Here is a 21,800-nt window from a genome sequence, read left to right as displayed (position 1 = left end):
AGTATCATTCATTACATATGTTGGAGTGCCTTAAAATGAGGACAGGAGTTGGGAAGGAGAAAAGGATTTTGAAAAAGGCACTGAACTCACTGAAGAAAGAAGGAGAGGGTCCTGGAGACTGGCAGACAACAGCTATCATAATTTTAATTGGGTGGTAGATATGAATTGAGATGAGGTTATTGTGTGATGGTGGTAAAGGATGGATTTCCAATAAATTCACTCAGCAATTCAACTCACAACAAATGTGGTCCCAATATAATTTTCCAGCCTTATTTCACAGCCTTCTAGACATCTGGAATCTCTTCACCCCTTATCTCTCTCAGGAAATCCAGTAGCTTCCTCTCCATTAAAGGTAAAGCAGAGACCTGCTCGTCTATTACCCCCCAACCCAGCAAGGAGTGTTTTCTTCATCTTCTGAATTCCTGTTAGGGTTTTATAGATCCTATTTTTATAGATAAGAAAACTGACTTGCATGTGGAGAATTTTATTTTGAATTATCTTTTCCATATATATTTTGTGTCTCCTGTTGAACTGAGGGACAATTAGATGGCACAGTGAATAGAGCACCTGGCCTGGAGTCAGGAAGGTTTGAATTCAAATGTGACCTCAGACACTTATTAGCTGTGTGCCCTGGGCGAGTCACTTAGCCCTGTTTGTCTCAGTTTTCTCATCTGTAAAATGAGCTGGAGAAAAAATGACAAACCACTCCACTGTCTTTGCCAAGAAAATTCCAAATGGGATCATGAAGAGTCATATGTGACTAAAAAAAGCAACTGACAAAAATAATCTCTTTATATACCTAACTTTTGATACAAGTTGGGAAAAAATTCTCCTAATGTGGCCTTCCATAAAAATATGAGTATGGGCACACTGAGAACTGCAAACTCTAGGGTTTGAAATTTTAAATTATCTTTTATTCCATCTTCTTTTTCATCTCCTAAATCATTCCTATTATTTCCTTATTAATCCTATTATTTCTTTATTAAATTGCACATTTAGTAAGCTTGCCATCTATGCCTTCATTTAAATCACTATTATAGGTGTTGATGAATATGTGCCAAGAATAGATTCCTGGGATATCTCAGAAACTTCTGCCTCCATGTTAATATTAACCCAGTAATGACAACTTCTGGGAGTCCATTCATTCAAGCAACTCCATATATATACCTAGTGGAATCATCATCTAGTGTAATTCTCAAAATATGATCTGGGATCCTTGGTGGTACCCTTTCCTTTCATGAGGTCTGCAAGGTTAAAACTTTTTAATAGTAATATCAAGATGTTTTAATTTCTAATATGGTGTGTGTGTGTGTGTGTATAAAATCCATATAAACAAAAGCTCTTGGGGGAGGGAATCCTCAATAATTTATAAGAGGGTAAAGAACTTCTGAGACTGAGTTTAAGCACTACTGGTTTAACACATCTTTCTCTATCTTTTCTAAAAAGATAGTTAGAACTTTTATCAAAATCCAAGTTAACTATATCTACAGCATTGCCCTAATCTAGTAACCCTGACCAAAAAAAAAAAGAGATTACTTAGTTATGATCTTGCTTTCCTTGCTAAATGTTCACAAACCATTCCTAATGTCACTCCCATGGATTCATTCATTTATTGTGATTATTAGGAACAAAGCAGAGGCTAGGAATTGAGGGAGATAAAAATTTAAGTTAAAAACAGAGTCCCTCCTCTCAAAAAGCTTATAATATCCATCAACCAACAGAGCCTCTATTATGTGCAAGGCATTGTGCTAGAAACTAAAAATACAAATACTGTAATAATAGCATTTTAAGTTTAACAAATTGTTTCATGTCAACCAAGTGAATGCAAGGAAAAATTGTGTACTCACAAGGTTCTTATATTCTAATAGGGGAAGCTACAAAAAGAGGAGCAGGGAGAGAGAAGCAGAGAGAGTGAAGAGTAAGAAAAACAGAGACAGAAACAAAGACACAGAGAAAGGAGAAAAAATTAGAATATTTAGTAAGCACTGTTATATTCCAGACACTGTACAGCTTAGCAACAGGGATACAAATATAAGCAAGAAAACCGCCTGCCCTCAAGTTGCTTAGAGTCCAATGAAGTAATACAATTAAATCAAGTAAATCCTAGAAATTGTTGAGGGATAGGAACAAGCAGTGACTGCAGGCCAAATATCAGACCTGGGAGAGCTAAAGTTTTGATGGGGTCAGAAAGAAGGGCCATTGAGAGGGAACTACAGGAAATTTAGTCTGTACATACAGAATAAATATGAAGAGAATAAATACAGAGAAATTCAATTTCAGGAGAAAGGACACTACTAGCATTTGAAGGATTGGGGAATTTGTATAAAAGATGGTGCCCAAATTGCATCCTGAAGAAAGAATAGAAAAGATAAGAAATGAACACAATAGATTTGATTCTAAATAAAATGTCAGACTCACCAATTGCTTAGAATTCCAAGAAGATGAAAAGAATTTTCAATTCAGCATTAGGATAAAAATGAAAAAAATATGTTGCTGAATTTGACAATTAGAACATTAATGGCTTTAGAGAGTACTTTAATGTATCTTTTATTAAGTATCCCTCTAATTTATATACATTTGTCTCTCTAAGCAGATGAGTTCCTTGATGCCAGGTAGTATGTCTTTTTTTTTAATCCCCCAAATGCCCAGTAAGTTCTGGGAACACTTAATAAATGCTTCTGGTTCTTTGGTCTTTAACAGTAATTAATCCGTGCTATTCCGTACACTCTCAGATGGTCTACCATCTTTCCAAAGACTTGTGTTTAAAAGAGAACTAACTGGGCTTATGATCTGAGATAGTAACTGGAGAGTAAGGGAAAGCTGACTGGCCCATATTGAGGTCAAATCCAAGGACTTATTAATGTCGGGTTCCTGCTGACTGATTCAACAAGCCCCAGAAAACCCCAGGATTCAAAGGGTGGCATTTCATAGTGCAGAAAAAGCCAAACACAAAAGCAAACACTCACTATTTGTAGCAAGAAGCAACGATGAGGAAGCATGAGGCATTTTTCCTTCTTCAGCAAAATTCCACCAACTTATTTAGAGAACCATAGGTAGCACAAGGAATTAAAGTATTCACATAATTACCTAGTCTCATTTTAACTAAATTTTAAAGTTTCTTCAACCATTTTCCTGAAGTTTCTACTATGTTGTTTAGACTACTGATATTTCCTCCTCCTTCTCACTAACTCAGGGTATAGTTACCCCTAAATCAATGTAATGTACCCCTAAATCAAGATATAATCAATCAATCAATAAACATTTATTAGTCCCATACTGTGTGCCAGGAACTCTGCTGAGCAGAGGAATACAAACGATGTAAAAAAAAATCAAACTCTGTCCTCCAGCAGTTTACAGTCTAACAAGTATATACAAAGCAATCTATACACAGGATAAAGAGGAAATAAAAGAGGGAAAGCACTGAAATTAAGAAGGGTGGATTAGTGGGTATATACAAAGCAATCTATACACAGGATAAAGAGGAAATAAAAGAGGGAAAGCACTGAAATTAAGAAGGGTGGCTTAGTGGAGAGTGCCAGGCCTAGAGTTTAAATCCAACCTCAGACAGTGACTAGCAGTGGGACTCTGGGCAAGTCAGTTAACTCCTCAATGCTTAGGCACTTCTTTAAAGCTTTAACAAAAAGGGTGCCATCCTCCATTGGTAGAGGGAGTATATTCATCCAAGAGGACCTTCTCCTAATGAATTCATCATGTCCAGTTCTTATCCTTATTTCCATTTAGCAGCTTTCTGCTACTAATTAGGATAAGGTTATTCTTAGAGAATATTTTAATTACAATATAATAGGAATGGTTTAGGAGATGAAAAAAAGATGAAATCAAAGATAATTTTAAATTTCATATATATATATATATATATAATTATATAATATAGTATATAATTATAATTATAATTAAAATAATATATTTTAATTATAATATAATATGATATATATTTTCTTCCATTTTCCTCTGATTATAAGGGCACCTGGACATCTGATGGGCAGAAACTGTCTTATGCTTTACTTTGTGTCTCCAGAGTTTTGGGTAGTGCTAATCATAAGTGTTTAATAAATGTATTTATTAATGTATGCACTTGTGCTCTCTCTGTCTCTGTCTTTCTGTGTATTGTGTCTCTATTTCTATCTCTTTTCTGTGTATGATTCTCTTCATCTCTCTCTGACTCTCTATCTCTGTCTCTTTTGCTCTTGCTGTCTCTGTCTCTCCACCTGTCTCTTTGTCTCTCTTTTTCTTTAGAACAAAAAATTGTTGCTGATTGAAGGCCTGTGCTAGGTAGCCTCAGAATGGAAGAGGTACATGTTGTCCACTAAGATCTATATTTTCATTCATTGCTATGTTAAAAAGCTTTATTTTTTACAGAGAAAGCACAGTATAGTAGATTTAATCATTAATTTGAAGTTTGGAAAGACATGAATTCAAATCCCTCTTCTGACAGCTGCTAGAGAGACAGACATAAAGCACTTAATCTCCCTGAGACCAATCCCCATTAATGCCAGTGCGAGTGTTACTACTGGGCTTATATCCCAAAGAGATCATAAAGAAGGGAAAGGGACCTGTATGTGCACGAATGTTTGTGGCAGCCCTCTTTGTAGTGGCTAGAAACTGGAAACTGAGTGGATGCCCATCAGTTGGAGAATGGCTGAATAAATTGTGGTATATGAATATTATGGAATATTACTGTTCTGCAAGAAATGACCAACAGGATGATTTCAGAAAGGCCTGGAGAGACTTACACGAACTGATGCTGAGTGAAATGAGCAGCACCAGGAGATCATTATATACTTCAACAACAATACTATATGATGACCACTTCTGATGGACCTGGCCATCCTCAGCAATGAAATCAACCAAATCATTTCCAATGAAGCAGTAATGAACTGAACCAGCTATGCCCAGAGAAAGAACTCTGGGAGATGACTAAAAACCATTACATTGAATTCCCAATCCCTATATTTATGCCCACATGTATTTTTGATTTCCTTCACAAGCTAATTGTACAATATTTCAAAGTCTGATTCTTTTTGTGCAGGAAAATAACGGTTTGGTCATGTATACTTATTGTGTATCTAATTTATATTTTTAATATATTTAACATCTACTGGTCATCCTGCCATCTGGGGGAGGGGGTGGGGGGGTAAGAGGTGAAAAATTGGAACAAGAGGTTTGGCAATTGTTAATGCTGTAAAGTTACCCATACATATAACCTGTAAATAAAAGGCTATTAAATAAAAAAAAATGCCAGTGCAAGAGAGAGGGAGAGAGAAAGAGAGGGGGGGGAGAGGAGAGAGATAGAGGGGGGAGGGAGGGAGGGAGGGAGGGAGAGATCTTGTTTGAATATAGTTGTTTTCATTGTATCTTCCCATTAAACTCTGATCTTCTTGAGAATAGGGACTATCTTTTGCTTTTCTTTATATTGCCAGAGCCTTGCACAGTGTCTGGCAAGTAATAGGTTCTAATTAGATGTTTGTTGACAGTTGACTGACTGACTCAATTTCCTCATCTGTGAAAGGGGGTGATACTTATTATATTTACCTCATAAAATTTGTATGAGAATCAAATGAGATAGTATATATAAAATACTTAAAATGCTATTTAAATGTATATATGGCCAGAGGATTCATATAAACAAGTTTAATGGTGATGAGAACTATAAAAATACATACAAAAACATAGCTCATGTGAAATGACCAGCCTTTCTTCATTAAACCGTTCCTCTTCTAGTGTATTCCAAGATCTACAAAACTTGCCCAAGTTTGCTGAAATAGCAGTTCCACACTGCCAGAATTGAATGTCAGTCAGTCAACCAATCTACAAGCCTTTAATAAGGACCTGCATTACCAGGTGCTGGCTAGCAGCTGGGAAGACAAAGTCAAGAAATGAAAGAATCCCTGCCTCTAAGATCTTTCTATTCTATCAGAATAATTGAAACATATCCGTGCATACCAGAAATAAGTAGTCATCTGGAAGAAGGCCCCAAAGAAACAGAATGCATTCCATTTGTCACTCATTAGGCAAGAAAATATTTCCGTTCAGCCCCCCAAAACTTAGGGTTTCCCTTCAACTATTCTAAGTAAGTAAAGTCCAAGAGTGCCTTATGAATTGGTTTAAGAGAAAGGCCCACTAGGAATTCCAACTATCTCTAGATTGAATTTACTAGATATTTGACAATGATTCATGTGATCCATATTTCTACTAAGATCTTCCACCTGACTGGCATTTTAAATACATTTTTGCCATTCATATTTTTACTTGGGATTGCGTTTTTAAATGAAATTTCCTACTAAATTGTTTTAGATTTATGGTACTCAGTTTCATAATTCTCTTTTTGGACAATTTCTTGCTCATTTTACGATCACTTTAACTGACTTAGTTTTGGTTTGGCATTATTTCACATTCATCAACTCTCTATTAAGCCTTCACTTGCTACTTAGAAAGCAATATACCACTAGCAACATCATTACATCCTACTAGCCAACATAATCTGTTGTAAATTCATTCGCTTAGATCTTCCATTCGCATTGTGGATGTCTTGCTCTTAATTTGATTACATTTGCTGACCACACTCTCAGGAGACCTAAATCAACCTTGTTATTTCTTGTATATCCCAAGGGAGAACCTAGAGCAGTGAGAACCCCCAGCATTTGGGTGAGAGTGAGTGGGTTGGGACATGGATAAGGTAACTGCCAAACCTTTGACAACTTGGGAAAGTGTTCTTAAAGGAAGAGACAAGTGCCCTCTGGCGGCCTAAAAGTAATTATTTTTTGCTGAATCAGGCCTATAGCTCTAGAACTGGCAGAAAGGAAGAAAACAAGCATTTATTAAATGCCTATGTGCTAGGAAGTGAACCAAGTATGCTACAAATATTTTATTTTTTCAACAATCTCAGGAGTGGGTATTATTATTAAACCCATTTTACAATAGGGGAAACTGAAGCTGACAGAAGTTAAATGGCAGAGTCAGTGAATGTCTGAAATTAGATCTGAACTCAAGCCTTCCTAACTCCAAGCCCAGCCCTCTATCCACCTTATCACTTACCTACCTCTAGGTTGGCTGAAGGGGACCTCAAAAGGAGTCTGATCCAAGCCTGTCATTTTAAAGTAAAGAAACTAGCTGTGTGACCTTAGGCAAGTAAGACATTTAATCTCTGTCTCAATTTTCTCATCTGTAAAATGGGGGTGATAACAATAACACTTACTTTTCAGGATTGTAAGTATCAGTAAGTTAGTATATATTGACTGATTGCAAAGGAGCAAACCTATTTATTGGTATATGTTGATAAGCTGATTTTAGACTACATAGGAGCCTCCTCCATAAGCTTATTATGAGTAGGAATTATTTCATTCAATTTGTAACTCTGGCACAATGTTAGAAATATAGTAAGCAGGTGATAAATACTCCTTGGTTGAGTGATTGCTCCTATGAAGTTTAAAATCAAATTACCTGTTTTGATCAAAAATGAGAAATCTAGACAAACTCCTCTATTGTTTTCTAACCAGGTGCCCCACATTTTATTCTTTTGAAGTATTCTGCTCCTCCACTATCAAAATCTCTCTCCCAACTTTTAATTATGTTCTGATGAACTATTCCATACCAAAACATTAACTGAGAGCATCACTATGTGTTATCCCCTTTAGGAAATATTTATATTTTAATAGACAGTGACTCTGAGAAATGAATCTGTAATGGTAGAATTCTAGGAAATAATGAAAGGCTTTTGAGTGAAAATTTTAGGGGGTGGGAAAAGAGAAAAGTCTTCCAGATGCCTTAGAAATTATACCACTTGCAGCTACTCATTACGCCTACATGGGGTAGCCTATGGTAACAGTGGCTGAAATTCTAGAATATTGTATATTATCATTTCTCAAGTGTTCCTAACTTTGCTCATGCCTTCCATTGAATTATGGGATAAACAGATTCATTCAACAGATATTTATTTAGTGTGGCAATGTAGGAATAAAGGATGGAGATTGAACCTGTGATTTCATTGCCATGGGAAACTCCCAATTGAGGAAATTCCTCCTAAAACTTTAGGTCCAAGCCTTCTCTAAACTTTGTGAGATTGGCCTAAATCAGGACTTCTTAAACTTTTTCCATTCATAACCCCTTTTCATTTGAGAAATTTGAGCCTAGGGGGATCAGAAAAGGTTTCATGAAACAATTAATCTGGACCCTAATAACAGCTGGGATTTTAAGAGTCAGAGGTGAAACACAATCTTTAATCAGAATCAAAGATATTAAAAAATCTCAGAAGTCATCCAGTATGAATTAAAGTTTAACAGGGATCTACTATACAAACCTACTACTCCTCCCCTACGTAGTAATCCATTTTTTGCTTTAAGACTTCTGGTGATGGAAAACTCACTGCTTCCAGAGAGAACTCTCTACTTTTTTTATAGTTTCAGTTGTTGGTTAGTAATCTACCCCCCACTTCTGCTTTCTCCTCTCCCCCATCACAGTCATATCATATGTAAACCTCTCTCTTTGGAACCACCTTCTCTCATCACTCCTGATTTGGTCCTGTGAGATCAAATAGAATAATCAGCTATTCAACAATCATTTATTACATACCTGTGTTCCAGACAATGTGCTAGACACTGAGGAGATACAAAGACAAAAATAAAACCATCTCTCTAAAGGAGTATACATTCTAAACAGATATAATTCCCTTTCATGTAATATCTTTTCCCTAATAAACACCCCAAATCTCTGAGTGATATAGTTTTCAAGGCTCTTGTCATCTAACTAAGAGTACTAAAATCTACTTTTGTCCTCCCCAGTTTACTCCAAACACACAGATAGACCAGATATCAAGTAGATGTGGAAATTTCTTAAATATTCTACCTTAGAAATTAATTCTATAGTTAGAACACATTGGGTTCAAATTCTCTGACAAGTCACTTGCCCTCTTCAAATCACTTTCACTTCTATAAAATTAAAGGGTGGAACTAGATATCCTAAGAGGCTTTTATTCTCTCTAGATTTCTACTATCATGCAGAATTTTTGTTTTGGCTTCCCAGTAGACAAGCAATGTTTACCCATAAACTCAAATGGACCCTCAATTCTGTGGTTTCATCCATCTGTGCACCCATGATGGTTAATATAGACATATGTTTTACGTGACTTCATATGTATAATGGATATAGTATTTCTTGCTTTCTCAGTGGGTAAGGGAAGGGATGGAGAAAGAAAGAGAATTTGGAACTAAAAATAAAAAATTAAAAAAAAACAACATCTGTGACCATCCTGGATAGTAGCTTTTGCCCATTTTTTCCCAGAAGTTCTCCAGAGGGGGTTGACCCAACCCATTTAACAAAACCATATGCATTAAGTATAAAGTGTGTGCTGAACTGCTCACCTTTATAGGATATCAAAGAAACAGAATGTCAGGGTTCACTCTCAAGTCATCTGAAGTCCAGTTTAAGTAATAGAATGTGTACTTTGGGACACTTATCCATTATTAACACACAGATAAGCAAGAATCTGTGACAAATTAGCCTAGTTTATTTAAAGTATAGTATTAATGAAGCCATGTGCTTCCTATCCATAGTCGAGCATGGGTCTATCCTCTTGTATCACAGCCAAAATGCCTTGTTCTATGTTCTTCATATACAACATTCTCTCTTCATACCATTTCACTGGCCATCCCACATACCTGAAATCACCATCCTTTCTTACCTCTACTTCACAGAATACTATCCTTCCTTCAAGACCCAGGGCAAGCGCTACTTCTGCAAGAAGCCTTTTTTTAATCTCTGCAACCGTTTGTGCCCTCTCTCCCAGAGAATATATATATCTTATATATATTTAGATTTGTTAATTTTATATTAAGTAGATAGCAGACACACTTACATGTTGTCTCATCCATTAGAATGTGTGCTTCTTGAGAACACAAACTGTTTCATTTTTTTCTTTGTATCTCAAGACCTAGCAGAATGCCTAGAATATAATACATGATTGGTTTTCTTTCTTTAAAAAAAAAAAAAGCTTTTTATTTTCAAAACATATGTATAGATAGTTTTCAACATCACTCTTGCAAAACTTTGTGTTCCAATTTTTTCTCCCTCTCTTCCCCTCATCTCCTCCCCTAGACAGCAAGTTATCCAATATATGTTAAACATGTGCAATTCGTCTGTACATATTTCCACAATTATCATGCTGCACAAGAAAAAATCAGATCAAAAAGGAAAAAACTAAGGAAGAAAACACCCCACAAGCAAACAACAACAAAAAGGTGAAAATACTATAGTTGTGATCCACACTCAGTTTCCACAGTCCTCTTTTTGGGTGCAGATGGCTCTCTCTATCACAAGACCATTGGAACTAATCTGATCTAGATGATTCATTTCCAAAACTTGCTGATGGATTTATTCAATACCATAGCCATAGTCCACATGCTTAAATTTCATGGGTCACTTGAGCTTGGTAAAGGATTAGTGAAAATCTATCATCTCAATTGTAAAACAATTCAATGCCTATTGACTGCTAAATCCAATTGTATTTTTCCAAGAAAGTGACTATATGATGCAAATAAAATGATTGTCAATGCAGTATATTATAAATAAAGGAGCCCCAAGAAACCATGAATTTAATCAGAGAAGGCATTCTCTGGAGTAGTTATTGTATCATGTAAATGACCTGAAGGTGAACAGTCTCTGAATATGTATTTGACAAACACAGATGTTCTCATTTGGGACAGACGGGTGGGACTTTATGGAATGGGAATGTTCATGTACTTGGAGAATTGTTGGAGCTTCCTAGTGGGAGGATGCTGAAAGGAAGGCCTCATAATTTTAAAGTTAGATAAATTTTCCAGTTATTTCATAGTCTTTGTTAATATGCAATATTGGCCAGAATGTTGTGATAGTCCTTCATATCTCTTTCCCTTAAAATGAGAGTGTGTGTGTGTGTGTGTGTGTGTGTGTGTGTGTGTGTTAGGGGAGTAGAGCTGGGAGTGTAGTGGTTCAACTAGAGTATTTCCTCAGCAGCAAAGTAAGCCAAAAATTGATTGTTTCCAAGTACTCAACCTCCTTTTTGTTGTTAGTGCAAGAGGGATTAATATGCCCATTTTTTATCTCTGTCCACAAATAGAGAGAGGGGGAGACCCAAGGGGAAACCTTGGAAGCAGACTCAGCAGGACCATGAAACACTGCAGATGAGCTGGAGCAGATTCCAGTATTTTTGCTAAAAATTGATCTTGACTTTCCAGATAAATTAATTTCTCAGTGAATGCATGTGACTACAGAATTTCATGTCTCATATAGGACACTTTGTACAGAAAAAGGAATATAAGTAAAATTATGGTCGAAGATTTTTTTTAAATGATGCCTGTGAATGGAAGATATATGGGACTTTAGGAATTGCTGGGAACTTTTCCCAGGGAGCCTATAATAAAATAATTAGGCAATTTTGCTCAATCCCATGTTCCTGAAGTTCTTAGTACAGACTCTAAATAATGTTTGAATATAACATACTCTAATAAAAAGACAGTTTAAAAAGTCTAAATAGGAAATTAAAAACATTCTAGAATACTAACAGTGCAATGGGATACAGAACCTGTAAATCAATGAACCTCACAAAATAAAATTAAGAAACAAAGAGAAATATCTTGATCAAAGTTCAAGGCAAAGGGAATAGAAGGATTACAAGTGCTATGCGATCAATCTTTATGAATTCTAAGGCAGTTGGAGCTCAAGCTGGAATAAAAATGGGTAATAGACATAGCCCTGTGAATTCTGTTATAGTTTGGGTAAATATAATCTTGAGGAGATTACTAAAACTGCTTAATATGTTGCCATTTAAACTTCAAAGCTGACTTGCAAAAACTGGATGAAGAGAAGTCAGCTAACATTTATTGAATGACCTTCTATAAGTCTTTTGAAGTGTTAATAAAGAGTATATTGCATATTACTAAAAATGTGTATTTTTATTCATGTCTTCTTTTATAGTTTATAAACTGGAGGGTAGAGATGGGAAATAAAAGTTATTGCTAGAATGTGAGATTAGTAATTCTTTCTACTGGCCTTTGGGTTTTCAGTATTTTCATGAGTGATTTCATTCTCTTGAATTTTCACATAAAAGAAAGAAGCCATTTAAGAGGCATAACAGCATTGAAGAGAGTGATAGAGTCACTGGGTCCAAGACCTGAGTACAAATTTCATTTTTGACACTGACTGTGGACAAATTGCTTAAGCTCTTTGGGCCTCAAGCAATCAAGTCACATATTAAGTTATACTGTAGATGGCTCCAATCTGTGTCAATGAAAGGAATTTCCACACCAACGAAATCCCACAAGAAAAGTATCTTTGACCTATTGAAATATAATAAGGAGAAGCATCCATTCATTAGACAGTACAGAAGAGCACATCTCTTTTGAACAATTTCCCCAAATGTGTTGGCCATGTTTTATCTGTTTTGTGTACTTTTGACTGGCTTCAGAAATAGAAAGGAAAACAAGTTTGAAACAGCTTGTTTTCTTCTTCTTACTTAATAACTCTGGTTTTTGTGTTTCAAATAGAATTAGGCTGACCTTCTCATGCTAGCCGCATAGGAATTCAAAAGAATTAACACATTTGGTTTCTATTTTGTGTGTGTGTTTTTTTTTTCCAGAAAGAGAAGAAAAGCGGATTGCTAAAACTTCTAGCAGGAGCATCTACCAAAAAGAAGTCCCGCTCACCCCCATCTGTGTCCCCGACTCATGACCCCCAGACAGCAGCTGCTGAGGGAGCTCTCCAGGGTGCTGTGGGACCTGAAGTGTCATTGCTGTCTAGCCATGGAAGGGCTGGCTCCTGCCCAATCGAGAGTGAGATGCAAGGGGCTATGGGGATGGAACCACTGCACCGGAAGACTGGGTCTTTGGATCTGAATTTCTCCATATCATCTCCAGTTAGACAGCCTCTTCCTTCTATGGCAGCCATCCGTCCAGAACCCAAGCCATTGCCCCGAGAAAGGTAATGAGTTAAGGGAAATAGACTTGTGTCTTCCCTGTTCTTTGTGACACTGGAGAAAAGTTGTTCAATCTTAATATGGGAAGGCCCATGGTCCAATGGAAAGAACCCTAAATGAGACAGGAATTCAAATTCTTGTTCTCCTACTATATGATCTACATTTAGCCTCTCTGAATCTCAGCTTCCTTGTGTTTAAAACAAAGGGATTTTGTTAGATGACATTTAAGGCTCCTTCCAGTTTTAGACCTATTTTCCTATGCAGGCCACTTTCAGTGAAGAAGATAAATCATTAGAAACAAGCTAGAAACCTTGAGGTGGAATTGAAAGGTCTACCTCCACCAGAAGCAGATTGAGACTTTTTTCCTGAATCTCTCCAATATCTTGGGGAGTACCAAACATTCTGTGACAAAATCAGAGGTTATTTTCTTCATAAAACAATTAGTCTGTGCATAGACTCTGCTTTGATTTTCCTAGTTGTGTAATTTCTCATATTCTTATATATCTCCTAAGGAGATTCCATAGCTTCTGTCAGAAAGCCTTTCCTAGTTTTCATTGTTGGAAAGTTCTGTGTATCTCATAGAAACTTCTTTTGTTGCAATTTAAATCTACCTTGTCAAATGTCAACTTTCCCCTGAAAAGACCAACTAAGGCCTTACAAATTGACTGAATCCTTGGTTCAGGAAATAGAGAGAAAAGATCTGGGTGTCCTGTTTAAGGTTTAGTCAGATAGATATATTTAATTTGCTGAACCATATATGTTGGATAAAGTTGAAATTCTGGGCCACCAAGGAGAAACTTCAGAAAGGGCAAAAATTATATTATCAAAAAAAAAAAAAAAAAAGAAAGAAACTTCCATGCAAAACAGGAAGGGGAACCTACTTGCACTTCATGCCTTCAAAAAGTAAGAAGGAGAGCTGTAGGCTATAGAAATCCACCCAATTTGTAAAATATTACAGAAGATGCCACCTAAATGCATACTTGTCTGGAGACCTTTTTAGATATTTTAAAAAGAATTATATTGCCTCTCTAATTCATAAGTATGTTATAAACGTAAGCCTGATGCAGGTAGTTACAGTAAAAATATGTGACAGCCAGAATGGAATTCACTAAAAGAATTAATTAGTTAATTAATTAATTATTCTCCTCATCTCCTTTCAGAAGAGAGAAGCAAATTACAACAAAATTAGTACATGTGAAGTATTTGGGTTGGGGGAGAGTGTTTTTTTTTAAATCACAAACAAAATTTTCTGGAATACTTTCTGAGCACAGGATGTATGTAGCAGATCTCCCTCTACCTTGTATAGCTATCATTGATTTTTAGAATTCATATTCAGAATTCAGGCCACTAAGATCTCCAGCTATCAAAGGATTGGTTTTTTGTGTTTACTTTTCTAGCTTGTTTGTTTTTTGTCAAAACAAGAAACTGGGGCCTTTATTTTTAATAATAATAATAAGGGAAGCTAGGTGGCTCAGTGGATAGAGCACCAGCCCTGAAGTCAGGAGAACCTGAGTTCAAATCTAGCCTCAGACACTTAACACTTCTTAGCTGTGAGACCTTGGGCAAGTCACTTAACCCCAATTGTCTCAGCAAAAATAAATAAATAATGAAATGAGCATGACTGATGCATTTTGGAAGGTTTTCATTATGAAAGTTGAAGCACGGGGTAATCTGCCTAACGATATCTATGCTTCCATTTTCTCATCTGTAAAACATGACTTCCTTGTGGGTAAGGATTGTGTTACTCTTACGCTTAGCACAGTCTGTCATGTAGTAAGTACTTAATTAATGTTTTTTGACTGACTGTAAAAGAGGACATTAAAGACCTGACATCTTAGAGGTAGAAGAGAAATCATCTACATCTAGCCTTTTCACCCATGTAGGAATAGACTTTTCTGCTGTTGCTCTGTATAGAAAATGGAAAAAGGTTCAGTGAATGAGTATTGAAAAGACCCAGGATTAATAATAATAATGATGGTAATAGAATTTATAGAATACTTTAAAGTTTATAAAAAACATTTTACAGATATTTGGCTTACATTTGACTTACAACCCAGTAAGCTAGTTGCTATTATTATTCTCATTTTACAAAGAAGAAACTGAGGTAAAAAGTTGTTAAGTGAGTTGTCCACAATCATATAACTAATAAAGGTCTAAGGCTGGATTTGAACTCAAGTCTTTCTGAATTCAATCCTACAGCTCTAATTACTGTACTACCTAGCTATCAAGATCAGGAAGAGCAGATTCCAGCATTACAAGGAAAAATTTTCTAAAAAATGGAGCTGCCTATCCAGTCTTCTCCATGATAGTTCTTCTAGTTTTTGTAGATCTCTGTCATGTGTCTCCCCAAATCTTCTCCCCTCCAGGTTGAACAGTCCCACTTCCTTCTACTTTTCCATATGTGATTTGGTTACAGACCTAATACTAAATGATCCCTAAGGATCTCTCCAGCTCTAAAACAATTTTTTCTTACTCCTTATTATTAATTTTCTGCCTACAAAGTCCTCATATAAAAGTAATTAATATGAGGACTTTGCAGAAAATAAATTCATTTTATCCTCAAAACAATTTGAATATCCAGAAAATTCCACAAACTCTTACTATATATTTTCAATAATTGGATTTTACTCTGCTACTTGTTGAGCTTCAAATGCTTTAAAAAAAAAAAAAAAAAAAAAGCCCCAAAGGCCACAGAAACCATTGTTACAGGATTTAATTCTCCTCATCCCCCAGATATTCTGTAAAAATCTCACGTTAAGGGCATGGAAAGGCCTGAGACCACAATACTTCTAGAGAAGCCAGACACCAAATCTCCCTCTCTGAAGACTTATCACTAAACAAACATTTTAGAATTGTGTAGCCACTTTTCTAAGCATTAGACATACAAAGACAAAAACTAAATATCTTCTGTGCTAAAGAAGTCTAAAATCTGTAGAAATCATCCTGGTGCTTGCTGGAGGTTAGTAGTACTTTAATATTAAAGAAAGAGTTATCTGCCTGGTGCAGTGACTAGAGTACCAGGCAGGGGTCAGGAAGCTTCATCTTCCTGAATTCAAGTATGATTTCAGATCCTTAGCTGCGTGACCCTGGGTAAGTCACTTAACCCTGTTTGTTTCAGTTTCCTCATCTGTAAAGTGAGCTGGAGAAGGAAATGGCAAACCACTCCAGTATCTTTTCCAAAAAAAAAAAAAAATCAAATGGGAGACACAACTGAAAAATGACACAACACAATTATGAATAGAATTAGAGCTCTCATTGTGACTAATAATAGAACCACAGTTCTAGACCTAGAAGGAATCTCATAGTTCACTTAGTCTAATTTCTTCTTTTTTTCCCAAATAAAGGAACTGCAGGTCCAGGGACTGTTTGATCCCCAGGATGGAATCATATCAAAGGATAGTGGAACATTTGCCCCATTAACCCATAAAGTTACTGTTTTCCTGTTAGAAAAGAGGGGAGTAGCTAGCTCTGATCTGGGATTTGGGATATTTACCCATCTTGCTTAGTGGAACTCATGGTAGAAAGAACACTGAACAGTGACTGGACCTGTTCCTACAAGACTTAACAAGACTCTCTTCCTGAGCCTTAGTTTACTCATCTGCAAAATGAGGGGTTTGACTCCTACTAATAACAACAGCTGGTTTTATGGGTCACAAAGCATGTGACCTACCTATTGTGTTCTACACACCAACCTTAAAAGATTGGTTCTACAGGCGCAATTAATAGCTACCATTTGATAAAGAAGGAATCTGAGTATTCAAACCCAGTTCTTCCTGACTGAATTCAGGTTTCATTCCACTTTGATTACTCTGACTTAGATTTCTCTAAGAATCCCATTCATGGAATCTCGAAATAATTCAAAATATTAATCTGACCCTATTTGTCAACTGTCTTTTTCAATCATTTGACAAATGTTGAATGAGCACCTGCTAAACTTTTTTTATGGTTAAAGAGTTGGAAAACATGGCTGAAAAGGGAAAATTAAGACTAGCAGCTGTGTGTGTATTATCTATACATACAGACTCTGGGGAGGGGGATGTAAGGAGAGTTTCTATCAATGTCTCAAATAAAATACCACTTGCTTTCTTACTCATAGGTCAGTGTGTTGCCTGCATCATTTATAGCATTCACTCAAGTGTCTATTTGTTGTCTCACCTTCATTGAGAGCTTCCTGCGTTATGTACAGGTTCTCCTAAGATTTCAGATCTACTGACTCTCTGTAAGAATGAGGAATTAGGAAATGTCCTCACTAGCAATATAGTTACACTCAGGGAAATGAAGTACTGGCACTGAATAAACCCAAAGCCACTCAAACCCATCATCACCAGATGACTCCATTTTGAACTCATATTATTGCAGAAAGGCTCAGATGGTCACCATGATACAAATAAAACTAATTATAATATGCTGTGATAAGAATTTATTTTGATTTTCACCATTTTGATTTTTGAGGTCTTAAGTTTGAAAGCAAGCTGTAATTGAGATAACCTTAATTAAACACAGCAGGACAGATTCTCTAATTGATTTATGATTTAGTTGCATTGCACTGGGGTAGCTGCAATCCTTAACTGATCTTGTGGCTCTTCATGCCCATAATGGGGAATATTAATTGCCTTCATGCAACAGAAAGATTAGTGCATGGCCTTAGAATAATCTGAACTGAAATGTTAAACACTTGTCTCTTCTAAATTCTTCCCACATCCATCTGTGCTCATTAAATCACTGAATTGCTCAGAAGCACCAAATTACTTTTTTTTCTAACAAATTACATTTTGGAAACTGCTTGTTTGTGTCACATCTGGCAGCTGAGGCAAAAGCCAGAACTGAGCTGCTTGGTTGCTGAAAAATCTCATCTTTTGCATTTTTTCCCTTAAGAATGAGGGAGTAGGGAGAGTAGGTGGAAAAAGAGTTGAAGCAAATATAATAGAAACAAGAATTTGTACATTCTTTTCTTCTCTCTGGCTGCTTCTCTATGGCATGATAGTATAACACACATAGAACCCAAACACAGCTTCGTTTATCAGTAGAAATGTCCAGAGAGTGTGAGCATGTGCAAAAGGAGGGAGAGAGCAAGGGAAGAATGAACCATCTCATGTTTTCTCCATTGTAGCCTGGGCTGTTTCTTACCTCCCAGCAGCCATCTGTTCACATTTGTCCTGCCCTAAACAGAGCAATCGCAGGGACTACTTGTTCTTCTTGGCATTCCTGAAGAGACTCATGCAGATGCCAGAGCAAACAGGGCCACTGTGCCAGGAGTTTGGCTCACTATCTTTATGACCACTGGCAATAGCTAGAAATGGATTTGTTCCTTTCCTAGGTTGAAGTTATTTTTTTGTGGAAGTTATTATATTCTGGATTTATAAAATACCTCAGTGCTATCCTGAGACAAAAGGTGAATCAACAGCTGGAAACCTGGATTAGATAGCCATCTCCAGCAATGTTAACCCTTCACTGACACAGCAATATAGATCTACAAACAGTTGTGTGCAGAGAAGAGACCTTTAACTTGCTATTTGCAATTGCACAAAAACCAATTTCCCTTCCCAGAACAGCAGCCTCTTTTTCCTGACCCCTTTGACCTCCTTTCACCTCTGACAGAGAAGGTGTTTCCCACACAAGAAAGCAAGTAGTATGAATAAAAGATTTTTATTTTCCCTAGCTCATTGTTTTCCATCAGGCTTTCCAGTATTTGAATTTTGTGACTGCTTCCAAATAATCCCAGGTTTCTGGAGGCTGTGAGGATAATAGATCAACTCCAGCTGTATTAGCCCCCAGAGGACTCCACAGGACAGCTGACTTTGGGAAATCCTGCTATAGAAGTCTCTGATCTTTGCCTCTTGGGTCCACTTGCCTTGCTAGGACGCTTTTAGGAAGTCAGGAAGAAAATTTTGCCTATTAGAAGCATGTAGCACAGACATTGGAGGCAAGGGGAAGACAGATGCCAAAGCTGCTGCTTCCCACTGCTAGAAATTTGGAAAACTCTAAAGGAAGACCAGCCAGTAGTGAACACCTCTTGGTTGGCTTTCTTTATCAGACAGTTGCAGAAGCTTTACTTGTCTGTCCTTAGGGCAGCTGTGCTTTTACCTCAAGAAGTGCCTTTTGTCCACTGAATTCTATCCTCCCCAACTGCCAGAAGAAGATCTAGATCTGGAAAAGACTAAAGGGACTAAGCCCCTCATTTTACAGATGAGAAAACTGATACAGATATTAGTGGCTTGCTCAAGATCACAAATGCAGTAAATGGCAGAGGCAGAGTTTGAACCCAGATCCTCTTGACTGGGTAGCCAATGACCTATTTCTACCTTTCACCAGGGAAAGAGAATCAAAATCATAAAAGTCATAGGGAGAGTAGGAAAGAAAGCAGATGACAAAACTTTTTTTCTCTTTTTGGAAGAGATCTATGATTTATTGGCATAGAGAATCCCTATGAAAAACCACCCCCTATCAAAGCAAATTGGCACCTACTCTGTAACTTAAATTCCTAGAGCCATAATTCTTTTTTTTTATTCATGTATCCCTTTAGCAACCTGAACCCCATAGACCCCTTCTTAGAATAATGTTTTTAAAAGCATAAAATAAAATACCCAGGATTACAAAGAAAACCAACTATATTGAAATATGGTTGCCAAAATATTTTTATAAACAAATTCATAGTCCCAAATGTTAAGACCTCTGGCCTTAGAAAGATGCTTGAAGCATTGAAAGGTTAAATGATTTGCCAAAGATCACAAAGCCAGGATGTATCAAAGGCTGGACTTTTCCCAGTTCCAATGGCAACTCCATATCCAATATTCCACATTTCTTCTTTCTGACAAGAATATAATTAAATATCCTGAAGGGGGGAAAGAATTCTGATACCACCTTGAAATTACAGGTGCTAACCCAAAGCACTGGACCCTTGATGAAGTCCATCACTAGAGCCCATGCATTTCAAATTAATCATGCGAGATCTCCCCCTAAGTAGATTTATAACTTAGTCTGATCTTCTCATTCATCACCTTGGAAGCCATCTGCCTTTAGGAGATTCTGCATTCTCTTTTCCACTCTGCCTATAATTGGGGTTTCCTTATCCCACCAGCAGAATGAGACTACAAGGTGACAGAATATGATATATATGACCGTATAGGACTGTTTCCCCCTCCTCAGCCAGCCAAGCACATTTCAACTCATATTATTTGTCAGGTAGTGACATCCAGATTTATTACCCAAGAAAAGATGACCAATTGATTTTTGCAGGTATGGAGCACCAGTCTATATGCCAGGGCCATTGGGTCTTGAAAAGGAACTGTTAATTGCAAGATTAATGGCAGAGATGATGAAGGAGAAGGAGGTTTGATCACACAAGACCTTCTGTGTTGCTTGTCCCAGCAAAGCTTTGTCTTCCCCAGCTGGCATGGAAGCTGGGTCTGCACAAAGATGTTCACAGCCGGCCCTGCCTTCCACAAGATGTGCTTTCTCTCTTCCCCCATCAGCAGCAATCAGCTCTGCTGATTCAAGACAATGCTAGAAATTAAGGTCCTCAAGCACAAGTTTAATTGTCAATCTGGAGAAATGATGATTTTAAGCAAATACTGGATTATCCCCAAAACATTAACTGAGGTACAGCAGTTGTTTAACTACATCACTTCCATTCCTCCACAAACATAGTTTGCAGAATCAATGGGAGATGATTCAACTGTCTTCAATCCAGGGATCTGCATGGAGTAAAACAGCTATTGATCTTCAGATAATCCACTAGCCAGGGCCCAAATCCTCACTCTTGCTAAGGCTTCAGACTATATACCAGAGGTGTTCTTAGGCCACTTAAACAGATAACAGTATGACTATAGCTCTTCTAGTTCAGTCCTTTTTGTTTGTTTGTTTTTAAGAATTGTTTCTTGGCAAAGGACTCAGAACTACCTCTAAAATTCTAGGTGGTAAGCAGTTTACTACAGTGGATTCTGAAGATTCTGAAAAAGTGAATGAGGCTGACAACTTTGTGCAAATCACTTAAATCCAATTCATAAACAAGTCAAGACATCACTTTGTGACATCATTGATCATCTTCAAAGGACTAATAACCACAATAGGCTTAAGGAGGGTCTAGAGTCCAGGAAGTTGGTGTCAGGGTTTTAAGTCAAGAGAAAAAAGATCAGGAACCCAGACAAAGGGTATAGGTAATATGAACAAGGATGAAAAAATAGAGATTTATTGAGGAGTTCTCCTTTGTGAAGACCGCGTATTTTAAAATCAGCCGGAGTCAGGAATTCAGGTTAGGGGAAAGTCGTCAGTCTTTATTCTCAGTGAGGAAAGATCAGAGGTGGAAGAGAATTGGCGATAGCAATGTGTGTAGCTGAGTCAAGAAGCTAGCTAGACCAGAAGCCACACAACCAGCAGCTGCTAGCATGGAATCCAGGCCAATCTCTCCCAGCTTCTCTTCCTGTTCCTCTCTCTGTCTCCACCCCCCAAAATCGTCATTTCCTATACAACACATCAGGACTTACACGGAGAGTGGGCAGGGACCATTCTTTATCCAATCATGTATATTAATAGAGTATAGTCCAATTACTATTTAGCTTCACATTCTTGGGACCTCAGTGCATCAACTTAAACCTCAGCCCATTACACTCCTTATATAGGGATCCCAAAAGTCTTAGTGCACTTTTTAAGTATAAATGCTTACAACAAAACTTACCTAACATTTGAGAGGCTAATTAATCAACATTTTGAAATCTCAATGTTTCTTATTAAAATTCAGCATAATCTGATAGTTAAAACCTTCTAGTTAATCTTAGAGCCTTGTAAAAACTTTTTAGATTTTGGAACTTTGTGAAAATCAGCTGATGATAAGAAACTGAAG

General features: G+C 37.0%; 1 protein-coding gene across 2 annotated transcripts in view; it reads left to right on the top strand.

Moving 5' to 3' along the window:
* Positions 1–21,800, top strand: part of SH3RF3 (SH3 domain containing ring finger 3) — a 566,022-nt gene that overhangs the window by 532,629 nt on the left and 11,593 nt on the right. For both annotated transcript variants that reach the window (XM_031958770.1, XM_031958769.1), the window contains one exon: positions 12,626–12,966. In XM_031958770.1, coding sequence (XP_031814630.1) covers positions 12,626–12,966 — 341 coding nt within the window. The remainder of the gene's footprint in view (positions 1–12,625; positions 12,967–21,800) is intronic.

Source organism: Sarcophilus harrisii, chromosome 3 (genome assembly GCF_902635505.1).
Source record: "Sarcophilus harrisii chromosome 3, mSarHar1.11, whole genome shotgun sequence".
NCBI classification, from domain to species: Eukaryota; Metazoa; Chordata; class Mammalia; order Dasyuromorphia; family Dasyuridae; genus Sarcophilus; species Sarcophilus harrisii.
This window is presented reverse-complemented; position numbering and strand designations above follow the sequence as displayed.